Raw genomic sequence first — 22,305 nt, 5'->3', positions numbered from 1 at the left:
TTGTTTCTGAATTTATTTGGCTTTCAGCATGATGTCTCGCTTTTGAGGATCTTTTGGTCGACTTCACTTTGTCAGGCAGGTCCTCTTTAAGAGATTTCTTGATTGCTAACAGGTGTGGCAGTAATCAGGCCTGGGTGTGGTGAGAGAAATTGAAGTATTTCACACAGGGCCATGTTGTTTTGGGTTTTGTTTTCCCTCAATAATAAAAAAATATAAAAAAATTTTTAAACTGCATGTCGTGTTAATTTGTGTATCGTTTACTAATCTTTAAATTAGTTTGATGATCTGAAACATTAAAGTGTGACAAACATGCAAAAAAATAAGAAATCATGAAGGGGCAAACCTTCTCCTTAGCCTTTCTTTTTTCCTCCTTTGCCTTCTCCAATGCTTCCATGCTTCTACCAACATACACACACACACACCAATATCTCAAAAACCCAAAGGTGATTGAGAGAGATCTCAAAGTGAGCTACCTAGTAACTCAACTCGAAGCCTAATTAAAAAAAGCCCCACACTGTGGCAGAGACATTAATGCCCCTCGCCTGCAAAGCCGCTGTCAACAAGATGCTCAGCCCTGACGCAGTTAAAGAAATAGCTAAAGTTCCTCTCAGATTACACAATTACCAGACATATTGATGACACTGAAAACAGAGAGACTCTGAGAGCTGCTGAGCGAAAGCTTTATAAGTGTGTGTTGAGTACATGTGTATTATCTAACAAATCTAATTTCCTTACCATCTCTCTCTCTCTCTCTCTCTCTCTCTCTCTCTCAGGATACCCAGAAGGACAAATGAAATGGGAGATGCTCCCAGAATAAACAGAATTGATGTTGATGCCATCAGGCACAATAATATTATTGGACCTCCGCAGAATTCAAACCGAAGTGAGTTTCTCTTCAAAGCGGATGCTGTTACAGAACCACTGTGAGCGAGTGTGTGAGCGAGTGTGTGAACAAGTGTGTGAGCGAGTGTGTGAGCGAGTGTGTGAATGAGTGTGTGAGCGAGTTTGTGAATGAGTGTGTGAGCGAGTGTGTGAGCGAGTGTGTGAACGAGTGTGTGAACGAGTGTGTTAGATCTCATTCAGCTAATGAACATGTAATCGTGTATCATTTCATCACGTGTGAATTTGTACGTTTGATTCTTTCGTGTGAAATGCTGCTTTTGTGTAAGTTACAGATGTTACATGTTTGTTTCACATGAAAATACAGTGATCTGATATGTGAATAATGATGTGGCTGCATTCTGAACACTTGGTGCTTCTTGTTCCTGCTGTTAAAATGTGTGACGTATTTCTTATTGTTTTTTAGATTCTTTATATGAGGTGTATGTTTCAACCACTTCCAAACCTTCACCATCGCCTAAAGATGAAATGACACAAAAAGATTTCTCACATTTTTTAATCAGATTTTAAAACGATAACAACAACAAACATAAAATAAACCCTGTGTCTCTGTTTGTATTACTCCCCATTCTACTGGACCCACTGCATGGAGTTTACTGGGTGGCACCTGGAACTTTAGATCGCGGAAGATGCACAGGCTAAAACTCAGACAGACGCACACACACACACACACACACACACACACACACACACACACACACACACACACACACACACACACACATGCACACATGTTGCCTGTCCAGAGTAAAAACAACCCTATGTATTCCCAATTCAAGTTTCAGTGACACGTCACAGTTAAAGTATGTTTAAACCAATGATATTTGCATGGAAGGATCATGGGAATATATTTTGGGTTATTGAAAACAAAGATGACTATTGTCAGAGCTATTGGTTGGTCAAAATTAACACCATAAAGCAGGGGTCACCAACATGGCACCAGGTCGGACGCAAGGACCACATGAGTCGCCTGCGGGCCTTTTCTAAAAATAGCTGTTTCCTACCTTGTTTAATCATTGTTGATAATAATTGTGAGAAATCATTAAGATGATCAGTGTCTTCACATAGATCAGGGGTGTTAAACTCAGGCCAGCGGGACAAATCCAACCCGACCTACAATTATATCCGGCCCGAGAGATGATTTTATATAGATCTAATATTATTATTATGAATGGCCTGGCGATATGTAGCTCTGATAACACAAACTACAGATCCCATAATGCAGCGCTTCAGCTCCCTTACCGAACGCTAGACCACCTGGGAACATTCCAGCATCAATCAAGTCGAGCTTCTGTTGATGTATTTAACTCAATTGTACAGTTATTGTGAAACAGCGCCTCACAGTGGTGAAGAGAAAAGTTCATTCTGAAAATAGAGCCATTCAAAACCGATGGGATTCTGAGTAGATGTTTACTGACACTGGCGGTAAACACGTGTGTCTTATATGTGGAGTGAATGTGGCTGTAATTGAAGAATTGAATCTTAGATGCACTACGAGACAAAACATAAGGATAAGCTGAAAAACCTGAATGCAGAGCAGAAGATACAGAAAGTAGAAGAGTTAAAGAAGAATCTGACATTTCAGCAGATGTTTTCACCACAGCAAAATCACAAAGTGAAGCTGGTGTGAAAACAGAGAAGAAATCAGAGTCTCATTAGCAGGTTATTTACTGAGGGAGAGTTTCTGAAGAGCTGCATGATGAAGCTGTGAGACGTCTGGTGTTTCACTGGAGATATTTTTACGGAGAGCAAAATATTTTAAGTTATTTAAAGTTTAAGATTATTTTTTATAAAATGGCATAAGAGCAAAGAAATCTGATTGTTTTGATTTGTTGTGATTTTAACATTTACTTAAAAGCACAATTTTTATTGATTTGTTCAGGGTTTTTGCAGCATGTTCATATTTCTAACTTGTATAATTTTGACAGGAGATATTTTTATGGAGAGCTATTTATTTTAAGTTTAAATTTATTTACTCTGGAATAATATTCCTGTCTGTATTTATTCATATTTATGTTCAAAAAAACACATTGTTTTAGTGTGTTCAATAAATGTTTCTCCTGTTCGGCCCACCACCTAAAGTGTGCTTTGAGTTTTGGCCCCATGTGCAATTGAGTTTGACCCTGACAGAGATAAATATCATTCATTAATAATAATAACATATAATTAAAGGTAAATTAAGCAAATTTGTTATTTCAGAATTGTGTATCAAACTGGTAGCCATTCACATTAGTCGGTGTCAAAAAGGTTGGTGACCCCTGTTCTAGTTGATTGCAAAAATGTAAAGAGACATCCACTAGATTTAGGGCTTAAGAATTTGTTTTGTTGCCTGAGGGCAACGCTGTGCAGTAGAGGGTTAAAATAAACCATCCATAAATCATTCAGTACCAGATTCATCTTATTTATTGTGCTGAATCTTTGACTGGGTTTCATTCAATCTCCATCACACAGAACTGTGTCTATCAGCTCACATAATAACATGATAATCAGTGATGTGTAAAGATCAGTGATGGGAGTGTGATGGTCAATGATGTGAGTGTAATGGTCAGTGAAGTGAATGGTAAAGTTAGAGAAGAGAGTTAATAGGAAACAGAAAGTGAATCGTAGTCAGCAGGAATTGAACCTGCGCAGGGGGACCCCAATGGATTTCAAGTCCATCGCCTTAATCACTCGGACACGACTACTGCACAGTAAGATGTCACCACTACTTCAACTGAAACCCCTATTAACACAAGAAAACGCAAAATAACCATATCTGTATAATTAACACGAAATGTGAACAGAAAGCAAATCGTAGTCGGCAGGATTCGAACCTGCGCGGGGAGACCCCAATGGATTTCTAGTCCATCGCCTTAACCACTCGGCCACGACTACTACACAATGCTCTATCATCCCCTACTTAAACTGGAAGCCCTGTTAACACAACATCATGTAAACTTACTGGATCGGGGTAATTAATAGGAAATGTAAACAGGAAGCAAATCGTAGTGGTCAGGATTCAAACCTGCGTGGGGAAACCCCAATGGATTTCAAGTCAATCACCTTAAAAGACCAGAGAAGAAAGAGATTAGGTGGTGGCTGTGGGAGTTGAGGAGCTCAGGCTTGTGAGGTGGAGGACCTAACCCCCTCCATCCCTGATGGTAGGAGAGTGAAAAGTGTGTGTGACGGGTGTGTGGTTGTCCACAATGCTGTTTGCTTTGCGGATGCAGCGTGTGGTGTAAATGTCCATGATAGAAAGGAGAGAGACTCCGATGATCTACTCAGCGGTCCTCACTATCCTTAGTAGGGTCTTGTGCTCCGAGACTGTGCAGTTCCCAAACCAGGCAGTGATGCAGTTGCTCAGGATGCTCTCAATGGTCCCTCTGTACGTGGTCAGGATGGGGGAGGGAGAGGACCTTTTCTCAGTGCTCTCAGGAAGTAAAGATGCTGCTGGGCTTTTTGGTGATGGGGCTGGGAAGCCTTTCCTGTTTGCACATACTTGGTTATACACCATGAAGTTAAAAATCCTGAATCGCATTGACCTGGATGCTTCAGCAATAATGTAATACATTCTCAATAACTAATATGTTTCGCTTTTTTGCTGTTGTTTTTCTGTTACTTAAACAGCAAATACACAATGTTGTGATTGCAGCTTAAGAAACTCCATGCCATTGGATACAAGCCTGTTCTGCTTCTTGGCAAAGAGACCAAAAAGAATGAATTCAAGTTTGAAATATTAACCCCTCTCTGCCCACTCTACACCTATGCCCAGGACTACCCTCAGAAGATGGGTTCACTTTATGAATACCTTTGTGAAGGTAAGATGCAGCACTGCATTCTTAAAGTCACAGTTCACAACTTGTGTTAAGTATGGCAAAGATTTGCATCAACGTTTAAATCTTAAAGGGACGGCTCCCCCCTAAAACTTTAATTCATCGCCTTAAACTCCTAACCTCCTTGACAGTGGAAACTTAGAATCTCTTAAACTATTTTCTTATTCAGTCCCCAAAAGAGAGCAAGCTTTTGGGAATGTTGGGAAGAGCACAACACATGCATGTCAAGTTCCAACTTACCACATTTGCAATTTGGCATCCAGGAACCCACAGAATTTGACTGTATGATTTAAACAGATTAACATTTAAAACATAAGGATTAACCATGAGTTTAAACTGCACCTGTTTTAAGCAAGCAAAACACTTGTTCAACTTGCAGAGGAGGGAACCAGGATTCCAGTGGCAATGATGACCAGCTGATGACGCTGCGTCTCACACCCTGTGATCCATTGGAGAACACAAGTGTAACCCACCTATGGATACTGAAGTGCAACACTCTACTCTGCCTGCAGGTGGCCCATACACCCCAGGTAATTCACCTGTTTTATGTTGTTTAAGATGCTTATAAAAGATCGCTAATCGCGCTAGCTGCATGCTAATTGTTAACATTCTATAAGTCCTATTTGGTTTGTCATACTAGCTTAGCTAAGCTAAAAATCACTGTAGCAGATCTTTAATATTGTTTACACTGCTAAAGGTGTCTTTATACTGTTTTTTTACATGTTGACTTAAAAGTTAATATACATGTATTTAAAATAAGGGTGATTTTAAGGGTGATCAATTTAATTTAATTGTGAATATACATGTTTGTGTATGTAAATGTATATGAGGAGAAGTTTCTTAGCTGTTAAAAAGAATGAATATAGTAAAATCTGATGGTTAAAATGTTAAGATGCAAAACAGGTTTAAAAAGTAATAAAGGTTAATATCTGGTTTCATAAATAGGTTTCTGAAATCCTATGATTTATTTTGTACTGTAAGATGGAAATACATGATTGTTGTTCATTGGAATTGACTTATGTTATGTGGTGTGATGTGTGCCTATTCATTTGCACAATGATTAGAGTATTTATAATCTTTACAATTGGTTATATTTGATTTAATATTTGAATGGAGAAAAGTTGATTAGATTTGAACAGAAATAAGGCAATTGTAATTAATGCATTCTGTACTGTATGTATAGATTGTTTTTTTAAATAGGGATAGACCATCTGAATCTGACCCTAGCGGTCAGTGGCGAGCCAACCCGCAGAAGTGAACGGATCAAGAGCCCGGTGTGGCCAGCCGTGGCATCTTTGGACCAGCATCATCCTGTGCCTTCATTTGTGATACAGATAAGAACATAGGTAAACCTACCCGGGTAGTGAAAAGAACATACTCTACGAAACACACACACACATCAACAACTTCTATGGACTTGAGTTTTTCAGAAACTGCTGATCTCTTGCTGGAGACTGTAGAGATACATAGAGTGGTGCATTAAAACAAAAAACACTGAGTGAGCGACAGTTCTGTGGGGAGAAACAGGAGCTGACAGGAAGTCTAGAATAACTCATAACATTTTACCTTAGAATAGCTAGCTCGTTTTGCATGTAACTACAGCAAAAAAAAACACATCAGGTTCTTCAACTGTCAGCCAAGAACAGGAGTCTAAGTCTATCACGGACACAGTAATCATATCTGAAGTGATGAAGATCAGACCAGATTTTTTTGTAATCCACCTTCTGCTCAGCATAGTTGTAAAGAGTGAATATATGAGTTACTACAGTATAAACTTCCTGTCAGATGTTTCAGTCTGTAAATCCTCCACTCACTGGATGTGCTTTGTACATTCAGGAGGAAAAACAGATGCAGATATTAATGTTATGAACCTCACAGGACCAGTAAAGTTCACATTCACAGATTTGACCATGAACAGTTTCTGGATTCACTGTGACCATTATAAAGATAAATCACTTATAAAGGATGAAGCAATGAATGAACTTTATATGTTTGGAGCACTGAGTAATGCATTTAAAGCATTCATTTATTCATCTTTAGTACATGTATGTTCAATTCACAGTGTTCTAAATTTGTTTAAAAAATATGAGGTCTTGTATGAGTCAGACTAAAAAACAGCCATGAATTAACACTATACTATAAATACACTATAAATTTCTGAGGTCATTTGTTTAAAATCTTTTCTTTAGAAGAGATTTTTTATTAGTCACCTGTACATTACAGCACATGTAAATTCTTTCTTCGCATATCCCAGTGATGTTGAAAAGCCATGAGACAGCGCCACTGGAGCACAGATGTTTAATGCCCCAAAAGTGGCAACTTGGTGATACTGGGTGAGCTAGAACCTTAACATCTGAGCTACCACTTTCTCTTTGAGGTTCCTCTAAGCATTGCTTGACCCATTCTCCAGCTCATCTACTAAGTGAGGAATTTTCTTCTTTAGAATTGTATAAAATTCTTCTTTCACAGCTCTGATGGTGAGGCAGTTGGTGTACAAGATTCTCATTTTCTCATGTGATGTAGCTGCTGCACTGATTGTACTGTATATTTCACCATTAATCATTTTCTTGGATAGGAGACCATCTGCAATCTCCATTACTGAAGAAACTTTCTGTATTAAATTGGGTTTTTATTTATCCACAAAGTCAGCAGCTGAAAGACAGATGAACATTTTGATGTTTTGTTATAAATATGTATATGGATTTGGGAAGAACAGCTGAAAGTGCTAAAGTTTTAGGATATTTTACCTGTTTTCACCATTTGGGGTGAATTGGCTTCTTGGCTCGTGTAACCTGAAGTGATGAGATAGAAAGTGTAAACTTCAGTATAAATACACAGCTATGAGGAGAAGACAACATTAAGCCTTAAGAATATTTTGGAGTATACAGCATCCCTGAGGGCATCGTTTACTTAAACAGCTGAAGGTACATTTCTCCATGCCAGAAGGAAGTGGACTTCTGGTGTGTTATACTGGATTAATGTACTGAAATGAACTTTTGGATACCTGTAAGAAAGACCTGGCGAGACGCCCACACCTCCTGGTCATGTTCATCCAAAAGTCCCAGTGTGAGTTCTTCAGCTTCATCAGAAAGTATCACCTCAAATGTGGGGTGATAGTTGGGGGCAGAGTCAAGCTCAAATATCTCAGTCTAAGGAACCCAAAGACGTGTGAACAGACTGCTCCAGAATGCAAACTAAAAACCAAACAATCTGATTTCTCTACAAATGTGTGGAGTGGAGTTTACCTGCGGCTGACATTTATAATGCTCACAGCGTGGCCTGTATGGTTTTCTAGGGACCAGCTGACAAGTGGAACTGCTCTCAATGTACATGTTGTGCTGAAATTGATTCTGCACCTTAAGAATAGACATATTTGAATTAATTTCTAAATACCAATTATTTTAAAATTATTTGAATATTTAAATACACGTATTAAAAAACACGGTAAGGCATCGAGTGATTAATTAAAGCAGGTTACCTCTATAACTGGAACATTATGGGGTAATAAGTGCATGTGCAGCTTTCTCTTCTTTGTCCTTCCAGGGATTTCTTTGTAGAAGAGAAGGACCTGCGCCTTGATCGGTTTGTCCTCAAAAAATATTTTTATTAGGAGTCCGTAGAGTGAGAGATTTTTTATGTCTATGATCACATGTGTCTCTGTTACTTTCAGAGGCTGAATGATCTCCACATTCCCATCAGAGAAATGTGCTACAGACAGTTCAGTCTGATTTTTATCTGCAACACATGAACAAGAAAAAGCTGAGAAAGATCAACAATACCAGCATCGGCAGATAATCACTTACCCAGTCAGTGTGAATAATGGATTGTGATTGGCTGGAAGTTCAACACAGATATTTTGTAATCAGTTCTAAATGTATGTGCTGCTTATAAATAACTGTAACCATAGTAACCTACTGATGCAGTTTCATACAGAGGGAAACTGCTATTTTACAGATGAATATAAATTTCAAATAAGAAATATAAAGAAACAGCATCAGGAGTTAATACCAACAGCTTGAGTATTTAACATTTATTATACCTCATGTAAATCTTCTGGCACTACTTTCTTTCTTTATGTGATTCAGAGCAGCAGAATTATAAATGTAATAAGTGGTATATATAAAATGCGTAAGGAATTACATTAAGCGTTATTTTGTTAAATGTTAGCGTTATTTTATTTAAGCATTCATTTTGCGTTATTTTGATCCATTCAGTCACTTTTGCTCTGTAAACATCAATAACAGATTTAACATGTCAATGATGAAAAGTGAGTATGGAAAAGACGTTACACTGTTTTAATGCTCTCAGCTTCATTTCGAGCTGTTCTTCACTGCCATATTGTGCACTAACATCTTGTAACAACACACACCTAGTCCTGGATTACTTATGATTAAGTGCAACTTTATTTCTACACCATTTTACAATAGACATTGTCTCAGCAGCTTTACAGAATGTAAGAATTGTAGAATAAAAAATTTAAATATAAGTGAATTATATGTATTTTGCCCCGATGAGCAAGTCTGGGGCTCAAAAAAGACTCAAAAGGGGAACTCATTCTTATTTGGGTGATATCAAAAGTGTGATTACAAATCATAAAAACATTACAACAGTTAGACTTTGATCTCAAATGACCTTACCAGAATTTATCTCACAGTGAGGGAGGTGCAGTTTACATTGACCCCTCGGAGCAGTGGATGTTGTACAGGGGTCCTGCAGGCTGCATCTGTCCCATGCCGTCTAACTGAACACTGCCCCAGGACACTATACTGTACAACAATTCAGCTTTCTCCTTCATCTCAAACACAAGGTTGGTGTATTTACACTGAAACTGCCCAGCACGAGAACAATGAAACCTGTAAAGCCAAGATAAAAAACATTTAAGAAGTAAAATCTGGATTAGTTTTATGTTGTAACATCAGAAAATCACTTTTACACATTTAGCATATGTGCTACCTGTATCCACTGTTCCAGTCCTCATGGTGGTCTTTACCTAATTCAGGAGTAAACACGTCTGTTTCCCCTGAGTGCCCCTAAACAGATCAGATCGAACAATACACACATTTAAGATTAAAACACACCCGACACAGCTGTAAATGCTATAAGATCTCGTTATTAAAAAACATAACCTGTAGTTCTGCAGAATACATGAAATGTGTAACAGCATTCATATGGTGTGAACTGTTGACCAGGACAAAGTATGGTCTCATATATGTTGTGCATATTGTAACTAATCATGTAACTGACTGTCTTCCTGTTCCAAAAACACTAAAGAGAGAAGAACCTTCCAGAAGAACAACTATCTCTGCAGCTTTTCACGAGTCAGGCCTGGATGGTAGAGTGTACAGACTAAAGCCACTCCTCAGTAAAAGGCACATGACAATCTAAGAGTCTTTCAGGTGCTGTTAGGCAAAATCGAGGCAGGCCTTTACTTAGGAGTGGCTTCCATCTGGCTACTCTACCATACAGACTATACAGAGATAGTTGTTCTTCTGGAAGTTTCTCCTCTCTCCACAGAGAGTCACCTCCCTGACTAAAGCTTTTCTTCACTGATCACTAGGAAGAGTTCTGGTAGTTCCAAATATCGTTCATTTATGGATGATGGAGGCCAATGTGCTCATTGGGACCTTTAATGCTGCAGATATTTTTCTGTCCCCTTCCCCAAATCTGTGCCTCGATACAGTCCTATGTCTGAGGTCTACAGACAATTCCTTGGACTTCATGGCCTGGTTTGTGCTCTGAAATGGATTAACTGTGGGACTTCATATAGATACGTGTGTGCCTAAACGTTATTAAACTGGTCTCCCCTCTCTTCCTGTAGCTGGATGCATTAGATTTAAAACCCTGATGCCATACCAAGCCAGAAACAGACTACCACCCCCTATTTCTCAGAACTTACCTCACCCTGCACTGCACTAGGCTCCCTCTTATCCTCACCCACTGCTCAACTGCTCCCACCAACTCTCAGGGTAAAAACAAGACTTTCATTTGATGTCCATTCAGCTGAGTCTTGTGTCTGCTCATTGTCAGGGAAAAGGAACATAGAAGAGGGAATAGGCAAAAGAAATAGTGCTTAATTCTCTAAGCGTAGTCTCCAAGGAGAGTAAGAGCAAATTCTTTAAAGATGATTTCTCAGGGACCAAGAGGCTCTTTAGAGAGGTAACATTGTGGAAAATCACAGAATAAAATGAGACAGTGCAGGACCTGTGATACACAAACCATTTCTGACAGTTTCATTTCATATTTTTGCTTGTATTGAAACTGTAGCTAGATGGCTAAGATTTTGAACTTTGAATCAGAAGGTCATGAGTTCAAATCCTACTACTAAGTACTGATGGGCCCCTGGTCATGGCCCTTAAGGCTCACATGCTCTGGTGTACAAATGAGATGTATAAATGTAGGTCATTCTGGATAAGGGAATATGTCAAATGCCATAAATATTATTTTTAAAGGTGCTTACCTGTACAGGGTTAGGGCTTTGTGTAGATGTTGATCTAATCTGTACAAGTTTCTCAGTTGTCCTCTCAAAATGCTCTATTACCAAAAAGAAACAAAACAAAGAATTCCTCAGTGACTTGAAAACTGGTACTCTTTACTAAGAATCTAAATCTGAAATTGTAATTTTTGTATATTAAAGAGAAATAAATAATTAATATAATCAACGATTCAATTTATGAACATTTAATAATCACCCACCTGATGATGTACCTGGTAAATCTCCAGACCTACAAAGAGAATCAGTTTTTTTTAAGGTTTTTTTAGCAGGTGTGTCCTGACCTGAGCATCTTTTACAAACAAGTGGTTTTTTAGATTGTTTAATGAATAACAGATCAGCACTGGCATACACTATATGGCCAATTTCATTTCATTTCACTGCATCCAGATTCATCCTTTATAAATGTGTGCCTCCAAATTGTACACATCTTGTGTGTCTGTACTTTGTTGTCACCGGAGATTATGTTTTATTTTTTTGTCGCCGGAGATCTCAACCGGAATTCAACTTGCAAGACTGAGGACTGTGCTTCCTAAATTTCATCAGAATGTGAACTTTGTAACCAGAGGAGAAAACACGCTGGATGTTGTTTACACAAACATCAGGGGCGCATACCGGCCCTTTCAGAAAAGGAGACAAGACAGTCTTAAAGACAGCAAGGGCCATACTGTCCCGTGCCATCAGAGAGGTCTTCACGGTCACTTCCAGGACAGCGGAGACACCCGGCGCATGTGGCAGGGCATCCAGGCGACCACGAACTTCAAGAAGTGTGGAAAACTTTATGCAGAGTTAACCTATTGAAGTCTGCTGGACCAGACAACATTCCTGGCAGAGTGCTCAGGGAATGTGCACAGCTAGCGGATGTCTTCAGTTATTGTCTCATGCCGACTCTTTACTGTTTAACTGCATGGTTCAATTTTTTAAAGACACCATTTTACTTACAATCAACAAAACTTGGTATTTTTTCTCAAGTTTGAAAATAGCTGATAGAGAGAGATTTTAGTGCACACTTGTGGAGGTGGGAAGTGTTTGAGCACTGGTGTGTGACTGGAGGGTGGAGGAAGAGGAATTGAGTGGTGAGGATCACATACACCTGTGTTTAATGTCATTAATGAGTGCTGGACTGCAGTGTGCAGTTTGTGCCTTAAAGGATAAAAAGAGCAGATACAAGAGATTTGGAACAGAGACAGCTGAACGTCCACAGACATTTTGTGTGTGTGTGTGTGTGTGTGTGTGTGTGTGTGTGTGTCTTTCTTCACATTTATTCTGAAGAGAAAATAAGCTGAATGCAACAAAATAAAGGTGTTTTGTTGGTAAAAAAAAATCCAGTGCATTGAAAAAGTCCCTATGCAGTGGTGGTGTAGAGCAGGAAGTGGAGCACGGTTTTAAAACTGGTGATAAAAACACAGATTTAGTTTGGATAAGATTATAATTGATAGTATGTAGTCAATGTAGAAAACTGTTCCAGCCCACTGTAACTGCTCCTGCTGGATTGGAGTTAAACAGCACTTATTGATTTGGTTCCTGTAATTGAGGTGATGTTCTAAAGGTTTTCTGTGATTGTGCTGAAAAGGAGCTGAACTGAGGTCAGTAATGAGAATCTCCAGTGCTGCTTAAACACTCATTTATAACACATATTATAAGGATTATCCATGTTGTTTGTGTCTTATAGCTTTAATTAGACAATGAGTTTATGGTTCTTGGTTTTGAGAGTTTCATAAATTGTGCACAATGACGTGTATTTAATTGTGTAATAAATGTATTTAGGGTGATGTTTATATATGAAATGAAGCTCTCAGAAATGTCTCCAGATTTGCAGATATGAACAGTTCATTAGTAAAACACTAGAACATGGCAGGTTACCAGTCTTTTGAGGGTGAGGTCACATGATCTGTCCCCTGATCAGGGATCTCCATTTTTCAATGCTCCTGAAGACGCTGATCTCTTCTGCTGGAATTAATCACACTCCTAGAAAACACAAAAACAACATGCAGTTAAAACTGGGGGAAAATCTTTCTAAAACCAGCTGATCCTCATGATGTCTTACTGATTCTCACATATTTTTCTAACATCTTTATTCCTCATCTGAACACAGACTGACAGGAGGTGTGCAATAAACACAACACCAGTAAACACTGTTTTATTTTTTTATTTCTATGTATAAAAAGTGATTAAAAAGTGATTTGCTGCTTTGGTCTGTTTCTGCAACACGTCAATGCTGCTGCAATCTTAATGACTCATGTGATAGTGGTTGATTTTGAGTGCAAGACGCACACCACACTCGTAACCTCCTCGGTTTCCATAGTAATTCTATTTACTTTCGTTTTCGCAGCACCATCACAGATTTTCTTGGGAGACATTTTTCAAGATTTCTAGTGAAATAAAAATATAAAACTAAAAAAAGTAAAGTTTTTGCTGCACTGAACAACGAGAGCGACCGAGTGATACGTCATCAACATAAGCGACTGATGCGACCCTCCGCCGAAAAACGGGGAACCTGCAGCGAGGTTGCTCGTATCTCCGTTTGCTCGTACTATTAGTTGCTCGTACAACAGGGTTTTACTGTATTACTAACGTTATTACTATTAATTATTAATAAACAATTAGCAATTAGCAATATATTAGTAATTTATATAGTTATACTACTGTACATTTTTTTATTCCATCTTAACACTGGAATACAAAAAGATTTGATGCACTGTTATTGTACCATAATCACATCCATGTATTTCCATAAAGAATCCAGCAGTTCTCTTTTCTTCAGCACTGCTTGTTGTTGAACATGAATCTCACCGCTTCTGTCTGCTGTTGAAGATCTTTGTGTTTTTCTCCTCAAAATGTAGTCGAGGGTAAGAAACACTTTCACTTTTGGAAAACTGACTTGAGTCTTTGAACCGACACTTTGAACCGACTCTTTGAACCGACTCTTTGACGAGTTGGAAACGGAATTATTTTAATCGCACTCCGTCCAGTTCAATTTAATGATCAAGAACTAAAAGAGAAAGTGCTGTGATTAATAACAGCATGTAGTGGAGATGTTGTGGAGGAGATGAAAGTCAGATTTTTTCTCCCTTTAGAAACTGCTCCATCCTGAACTCTTCATCTTTCACCGACATACAGCAACAGGGCAACCTGCCAAAATAAAAGGACCCTGAGAATAACTACGTTACACACACACACACACACACACACACACTTCTGCTGGATGAGCAACACCTATCTCTTGCTGAGTATGTGGGGTTTTAATGCTTAATGGAGTTTTTGGAGATTCACAACATGTTGCCAATTTTATCTCTGACACGATTCTGTCCCAAATAAGTACAAACAAGTGAGTGAATTCATTTTGAAATGTTTGGAAAATGTTGCCATGCTCAGTTTACATCTGACATCTGGAGCTCAGACGTGTGTCCTGTATATCATCACTAAGCCTGACTTACTGAATTATTTTACTCTGATCTCTGGTATAACTGTTAATAATTTACACTGAATCGAGACATTGATTTCTTCCTGTGCATCATTTAGTGTATTTGTTAGTGCGCAAGAACACGTAAATGAATCAGAAGTGAGTTTTGCACAGCATGTTTTATTTTCTTTCCTCTCTCACAGTGTATCTTTTTAGCATTTTCATCTCCTATGTTCTTTTTGCTTTTGGGAGTCACTAGTCTGGGAGACAGGGTCTCGAAAAACTGGGGCTGATCTGCAGCCTTTTGTTCAGATTTTAAACAATTAATTAGTTTTTTTACTTTTATTTTTACTTGTATACAGCCAGGTCTTTGTGGGTCGCATCTGTTTGTATTTTTGCTAAAGTAGTTGCTTGTTTTCCAGAATTTTAGTCATGCAAAATGTTTCCAGAGAAACAACCAGTTTGTTGAATGTGGTCCAGTGTTAGAAAATCTCCTGCATCCTAAACGAAGGAGGTGAACCTGTTTTACTAAACAGCCATAAAGATAGCTTTCTGTTTCCATCTGCTGCAACAGCCAACATTTCTGGTGTGAAGTCTGTGCAGGTGAAAGGAGCACCAAATAAAGCAGATGAAAAGTCTAAGAAGCTGCACTGTAGTGTATCGCTGATAAAATTTCCAGACTGGAAGATGTATAGTCTTCTTCTTCTTTTTCTTTCGGCTGCTCCCATTAGGGGTCGCCACAGCGATAATTCATGTCCCTCCTCTGCACATGTCCAAACCATCTCAATCTCGCCTCCCTCACCTTGTCACCAAAACATCCTACATGCGCTGTCCCTCTAATAAACTCATTTCTAATCTTATCCATCCTCGTCACCCCAATGAAAACCTCAACATCTTCAGCTCTGCTACCTCCAGCTCCACCTCCTGTCTTTTACTCAATGCCACTGTCTCTAATCCATACAACATCGCAGGTCTCACCACAGTCCTATAAACTTTCCCTTTCATTTTTGCAGATACCTTACTATCACAAATCACTCCTGTCACTCTTCTCCACCCACTCCACCCTGCCTGCACTCTTTTCTTCACTTCTCTAACACACTCTCCATTACTTTGCACTGTTGACCCCAGGTACCTGAATTCCTCCACCTTCTGAAGCTCTTCTCCTGCAACCGCACCACTCCACTGCCCTCCCTCTCATTCACACACATGTATTCTGTCTTACTCCGACTGAGTTTCATTCCCCTTCTCTCCAGTGCATATATCCACCTCTCCAGGCTCTTCTCAACCTGCTCCCTACTCTCACAACAAATCACAATATCATCCGCAAACATCATAGTCCAGGGAGACTCCTGTCTGACCTCGTCCGTCAACCTGTCCATCACCACTGCAAACAGGAAAGGGCTCAGGGCCGATCCTTGATGCAGTCCAACCTTCACTCTAAACCAGTCTGTCGTACCTACTGCACACTTCACTGCCATCACACTGTCCCCATACATGTCCTGCACCACCCTCACATACTTCTCTGACACACCTGACTTCCTCATACAATACCACAACTCCTCTCTTGGCACCCTGTCGACGCCTTCTCTAAATCCACAAATACACAATGCAATTCCTTCTGTCCTTCTCTATACTTCTCCATCAACATTCTCAAAGCAAATAAGGCATCTGTGGTGCTCTTCCTCGGCATGAAACCATACTGTTGCTCACAGATGGTCACCTCTTCTCTTAGCCTGGCTTCCACTACTCTTTCCCATAACTTCATGGTGTGACTGATCAACTTAATTCCCCTGTAGTTACTGCAGGTCTGCACATCTCCTTTATGCTTAAAGATCGGTACCAGCACACTTCTTCTCCATTCCTCAGGCATCTTCTCACCTTCCAAAATCCTGTTAAACAATCTGGACAAAAACTCCACTGCCATCTCTCCTAAACATCTCCACGCTTCTACCGGTATGTCATCCGGTCCAACCGACTTTCCACTCTTCATCCTCTTAATCGCTACTCTCACTTCCTCCTTACTAATCCTATCTACATCCTGCTTCACCAACTCCACATCATCCAACCTTCTCTCTCTGATTTTCCTCATTCATCAGCTGCTCAAAATACTCCCTCCACCTTCTCAACACACTCTCCTCACTAGTCAACACATTTCCTCTCCATCCTTTACTGCTCTAACTTGCAGCACATCCTTTCCAGCTCGGTCCCTCTGCCTGGCCAATCGGTACAAATCCTTTTCTCCTTCCTTAGTGTCCAACCTCTCATACAGCTCCTCATATGCCTTTTCCTTGGCATTCGCCACATCCTCTTAACCTGCTGCCGCATCTCCTTGTACTCCTGCCTACTTTTCTCATCACTCTGTCTATCCCACTTCTGTTTTGCCAACCTCTTTCTCCTTATGCTCTCCTGCACTTCCTCATTCCACCACCACGTCTCCTTGTCTTCCTTTCTATTTCCAGATGTCACACCAAGTACTTTTCTAGCTGCCTCCCTCATCACTCCTGCAGTAGTTGCCCAATCATCCAACACCTCCTTAACACCACTGAGCCTCTCTGACCTCTTCCCTGAACCTCACACTACACTCTTCCTCCTTCAGTTTCCACCATCTTATTCTTCTTTCAGTCCTCACTCTCCTCCTCTTCTTCTTCGCCTCCAAAACCATCCTACATACCACCATCCTATGCTGTCTAGCTACACTGTCTCCTGCCAACACCTTACAGTCTCCAATCTCCTTCAGGTTGCATCTCCTGCATAGCACATAGTCCACCTGTGTGCACCTTCCTCCACTCTTATACGTCACCCTATGATCCTCCTTCTTCTTAAAATAAGTGTTCACCACTGCCAGTTCCATCCTTTTAGCAAAATCTACCACCATCTGCCCTTCCACATTCCTCTCCTTAAAACCATACCTACCCATCACCTCCTCATCACCTCTGTTCCTTCACCTACATGCCCATTAAAGTCTGCCCCAATCACCAACCGTTCTTTCCTAGGTACACCATCTACCACTTCATCTAATTCACTCTATAATCTTTCCTTCTCCTCCATCTCACAGCCAACTTGTGGAGCATAGGCACTGATAACATTTATCATCATCCCTTCAACTTCCACCTTCACGATCATCACCCTATCAGAAACTCTCTTCACCTACACTACACTCTTACTGTACTCTTCCTTCAGAATCACCCCTACACCATTTCTCTTTCCATCCACACCATGATAAAACAGTTTAAACACCTTCAATGTTCCTGGCCTTACTCCCTTTCCACTTGGTCTCCTGAACACACAGCATATCTACCTTTCTCCTCTCCATCATATCAGCTACTTCTCTCCCTTTACCCGTCATAGTACCAACATTTAAAGTACCAACCCAAACCTCCACTCTCCTACACTGCTCCTTTCCCTGCCGTCTCTGTAGACGTCTTTCTCCTCTCCTTCTCCTCCTTCGGCCAACAGTAGCCCAATTTCCACCGGTACCCTGTCGGCTAACGATACCTGTGGCGGTCGTTGTTAACCCGGGCCTCGACCGATCCGGTATAAAAATTCTCATTTGTGATCCGCATATTTGATTTGGCACATGTTTTACGCTGGATGCCCTTCCTAACGCAACCCTCCCCATTTACCCGGCTTGGGACTGGCACTAAGAATGCACTGGCTTGTGCATCCATAATGGCTGGGTTCTTATTTTTAACAAAATATTTGATGTAAAGAGCAACATCGTAAGACAACACGCCTTCAAAAATGTCGTGACCAATGCATGGTGGCAAGCCAGGTTGGCAAACTTTAAAGTTCTTCAAAGAGTTGAAAACTGAATCAAACTTAATGCCTTTAACTGTTTCATTTTCGGTCTGTAATTGGTTAACAACAGCACTGTAGTTTTCAACAGTGCACAGCGGACCACAAACATTTGGGTCAACACCCTGAAATTCTTCTTTAGTAATTAGACAGTACCTGCAAAAATAGCTTGACTGACTAAAATTTTCAGTGAATCCACCAATGCAGTGGGATCCCAAATTGTCTCCAGAAATGCAGTAAAGTGTGCCTTTTATGATAGATTGATCTGACAAAGCAATTCCATTTTCCTCAACGTCTTTCAGGTGAAAGACTAGCTCTGAGAAAACACTTTCATGGCCAAAGTCTTTAAAGCCTTTTTCTCTGCACAGCATAACCAACTGCATATGTTCTGTGTTTGACCTGAGATGAATTGGCAAATTGACAAGAGAAAGGTTTTTGTGAAATTACTGCACTTCAGTATTTGGCCATCTGAGCAATCACAAAGTACATCAGCAAGGTTTTTTTCAGGCAGGTGCAATGAAATGCACTTTCTCCCAAAATCTGAATTCAGCAGACACTTCAATGTGTCTTTCACAGGTACATAGTATGCAAATTGCTCTGTCCGATTCTCATCTCTACCTAAAAGTATTCTTTTTGGTTCAACGTATTTAAACACTTTTTTAAAGGTCTGACTCGTTGAATACTCTGTTGGCATTGGTCCTTTATGACACACAGAAAACAAGTCTGATTCCTTCACAGTAGCAAATATTTGAGAAATAGTCTCATTAGGTAATGACAAATTCTGCAAAAGTGAATGTAGCTTACTAAAAGTATATGTCTGTCCCAATTCATGAATATTTTGCATCTCATCTCCAATATTTTGTATTGTAGAAGCTGGAAGAAGAAACTGTCCTTGTAATTTCATATAAAATAGGCTCACATTTCTTAAATACAAATCATCAAAATTTTGAAATGAGCCAATTTCACTTACTTCAGACTCACCTGTATCTGAATGCAGGTCAGCAGGAAACTGCTCTGATGTCACTGACAGTGTCTCTGATGCAGAAGGCCGATGTGAATCTGTAATGCTGTTAACTGAACAGTTCCTGTGCTTCCTAGACATATGAGAAGTAAAGAGGACCTGATGTGAAAACACTTTTGCACCCTCTTACAGGACAGTAAACTACACAACCTTCCTTAATATGGTTCTTTAAGTGAGCAACAAGACTAGCCACATCCTGGCACTGATAACTACATAGTGAAACACTACAAATCAAATTCGTATCTACCACTGCATGTGCAGTCACAGCAGCAGTAGAGCTGTTATGGCGCCGATAAAAATGGCTCTTAAATGTTACGTATTTAGAAAACGACTGTTTGCAGTCACTAGCGACACATTTGAAAATGGCGCGAGGTTCGTTATGCAGTCTGCAGTGCAGAACATATTCCCTCAGACTTTGCACCGTTAAACTACAAAAACAGCAAGTGTACATTTTAATGTATTTAAATCTCACTCGTCGTGAACTTAAGTGATAATCGAGGCGAGATATCGTGTAAACATGTTCACTTCACCATAGTTAAAACTGCACACTGCTAAACTGCGTCACAATCATTTTAAATCAAGTACTGGAGCGAATTCGTTCATTTCTAATGACTTGAATGAATGACTGTATATTAAAAAGATAAAACTTTACCATGAATACAGCCAAGCAGTTCACGTCATGTGAGATATGATGCTAAAGATAAGAAAATAACACTTTTACCCCCTCAAGGGCTGTAGGTGAAATGAAAGTTTGAGAATGAGTTGTGTTCACCTGACACACTTCGTGAGGAAAATGATAAAGTCAGAAGGTTGTCGTGGTTTGCACGTTGCTCCCTATTTCTGTTTCAGAGAAACACCGCCAGTTGAAAATCTCAAAATGCAACGTCATGACTGCTGTGATTGGACGCCATCAGCCAATGACTTTAAAACACAAAATGCTTATTAAATATATGGTTTCTTTTTATTATGCAACGTAATTGCACGTATTGTACATCTATTGAGCCACTGAAAAATCCAAACAATTTAAGTTAAATTTAATTATAAAAATTAAAATATGTACACACACACACACACACACTCATTATATATATATATATATATATATATATATATATATATATATATATATATATATATATATATATATATATATATATATATAGTGTGTGTGTGTGAGAGAGAGAGAGAGAGAGTGAGAGAAAGCTATAACACTATACTCTGAATAGGCGTCATTGAAAACCAAACGGTCATGTATTGTCAGTTTCTAATATTTTATTTTCATAGAGGTACACAAATTGGCAATATGCATCTGAGGCAAACAGTAATTAGCTAAATAGCTAAATTTATTTTTGGGTACTTTATTGTTGTTTTAAGGGATTTAATTGAGGTTTTAACAAATAAATAATGCAAAAATATCATATTTTCTTGTATTTACATTAATAGTATTTCACTGTTCATTCCACGGTAATTTTATATTTTATAGTTTACAGGTTTTTTTTACCGTTGCTGCTTTACAATCATTCACCTTAAATCTACTGGCATTTATTTTATTGTTTTAGTGTACTTTACTGTTGTTTTAATTGGTTTTTAATGCAGTTTTTACAAAGTAAGAATGTAAAATTAACAAGGTTTTCTTGTATTTACATTAACAGTATTTAACTGTTAATTCAACGGTAATTTTACATTTCATAATTTACATTTTTTCCTGTTGCTACTTTACAGTTTTTACCGTTAAAACTACGGACATTTTTTACAGTGTATATACCATGCTACCAGAACACCTTTTTCACAAAATAACTAAGGCATTTCCAAAAAAAACATTATTTTATATATATATATACAGTACAGACCAAAACTTTGGACACACCTTCTCATTCAAAGAGTTTTCTTTATTTTCATGACTATGAAAATTGTAGATTCACACTGAAGGCTTCAAAACTATGAATTAACACATGTGGAATTATATACATAACAAAAAAGTGAACTGAAAATATGTCATATTGTAGGTCCTTCAAAGTAGGCATCAAGAGAATGCCAAGAGTGTGCAAAGCAGTAATCTAAGCAAAAGGTGGCTACTTTGAAGAACCTACAATATGACATATTTTCAGTTGTTTCACACTTTTTGTTATATATATATATATATATATATATATATATATATATATATATATATATATATATATATATATATATATATATATATATATATAATTCCATGTGTTAATTCATAGTTTTATAACATTTATAATAACACAGTGGTTGTAACTAATAATTTACCATGAGCAGGTGACCTCCTGCTACCCTGATGACACCGACATCTGAGAAGGACTTCAGAATGTCATTAAGTGTAGTGGTAGAAAACATGTAGACAGTAGAGGAGAAGTTCTGGGAAATGCTTCCATGGACCACCGAGCAAGAGAAGCCAAATGCACATTGATCACAAATGATTAGAAACTATTAATAGACATAATTACCCAACAGATATGAAAATGCTACTATTCTAATATATATTATAATAATTATTACATGTATTATTGAAATAATCCTGTTTGCTTTTCATATCTCCTCCTCCTGTGTAATTGTGGCAGATCCCTCACCTTTCTCAGAGGTTGTTCATGGAGCTCCAGAATGAGGGCAAATTACTTCTCTTGTATTACTTCTATTTTCAAATTCTCACACCAACAGTGGTCTCTTTCTCACTAAGCTTCTTACTGATGGTCCTTTAGCTCATTCCAGCCTTGTGCAGGTCTTTTTACTCAACCAAATACAAATTAATTTATAACCTTTCTTTCAAAGTTTTTTATGGATTTATTTTCAAATTTTGTCTTTCTGACAATAAGGCAACCATAAAAATTCTGGAGTGTTCATTTCTTTGTAAGGGAAT

At 38.8% G+C, this 22,305-nt stretch overlaps 2 protein-coding genes and 1 non-coding gene across 3 annotated transcripts in view; all 3 read right to left on the bottom strand.

The window, feature by feature from the left end:
* The window catches only part of LOC124377356, a 306,775-nt gene that overhangs the window by 132,210 nt on the left and 152,260 nt on the right, over positions 1 to 22,305 (bottom strand). The gene's annotated exons all lie outside the window — the stretch shown is intronic.
* On the bottom strand, positions 3,693 to 3,774 carry trnas-aga. Its single transcript has one exon. It is a non-coding gene; the product is annotated as a tRNA-Ser (tRNA).
* Positions 5,881 to 13,322, bottom strand: LOC124376800. Its single transcript, XM_046836082.1, is given in 11 exon segments — positions 5,881 to 7,364; positions 7,460 to 7,504; positions 7,717 to 7,861; positions 7,958 to 8,068; positions 8,191 to 8,447; positions 9,350 to 9,384; positions 9,386 to 9,565; positions 9,666 to 9,742; positions 11,170 to 11,243; positions 11,406 to 11,434; positions 13,066 to 13,322. Coding segments are annotated over 11 exon segments (1,029 nt in total). The 5' UTR covers positions 13,119 to 13,322; the 3' UTR covers positions 5,881 to 7,341.

This window comes from Silurus meridionalis, chromosome 23 (genome assembly GCF_014805685.1).
Source record: "Silurus meridionalis isolate SWU-2019-XX chromosome 23, ASM1480568v1, whole genome shotgun sequence".
NCBI classification, from domain to species: domain Eukaryota; kingdom Metazoa; phylum Chordata; class Actinopteri; order Siluriformes; family Siluridae; genus Silurus; species Silurus meridionalis.
This window is presented reverse-complemented; position numbering and strand designations above follow the sequence as displayed.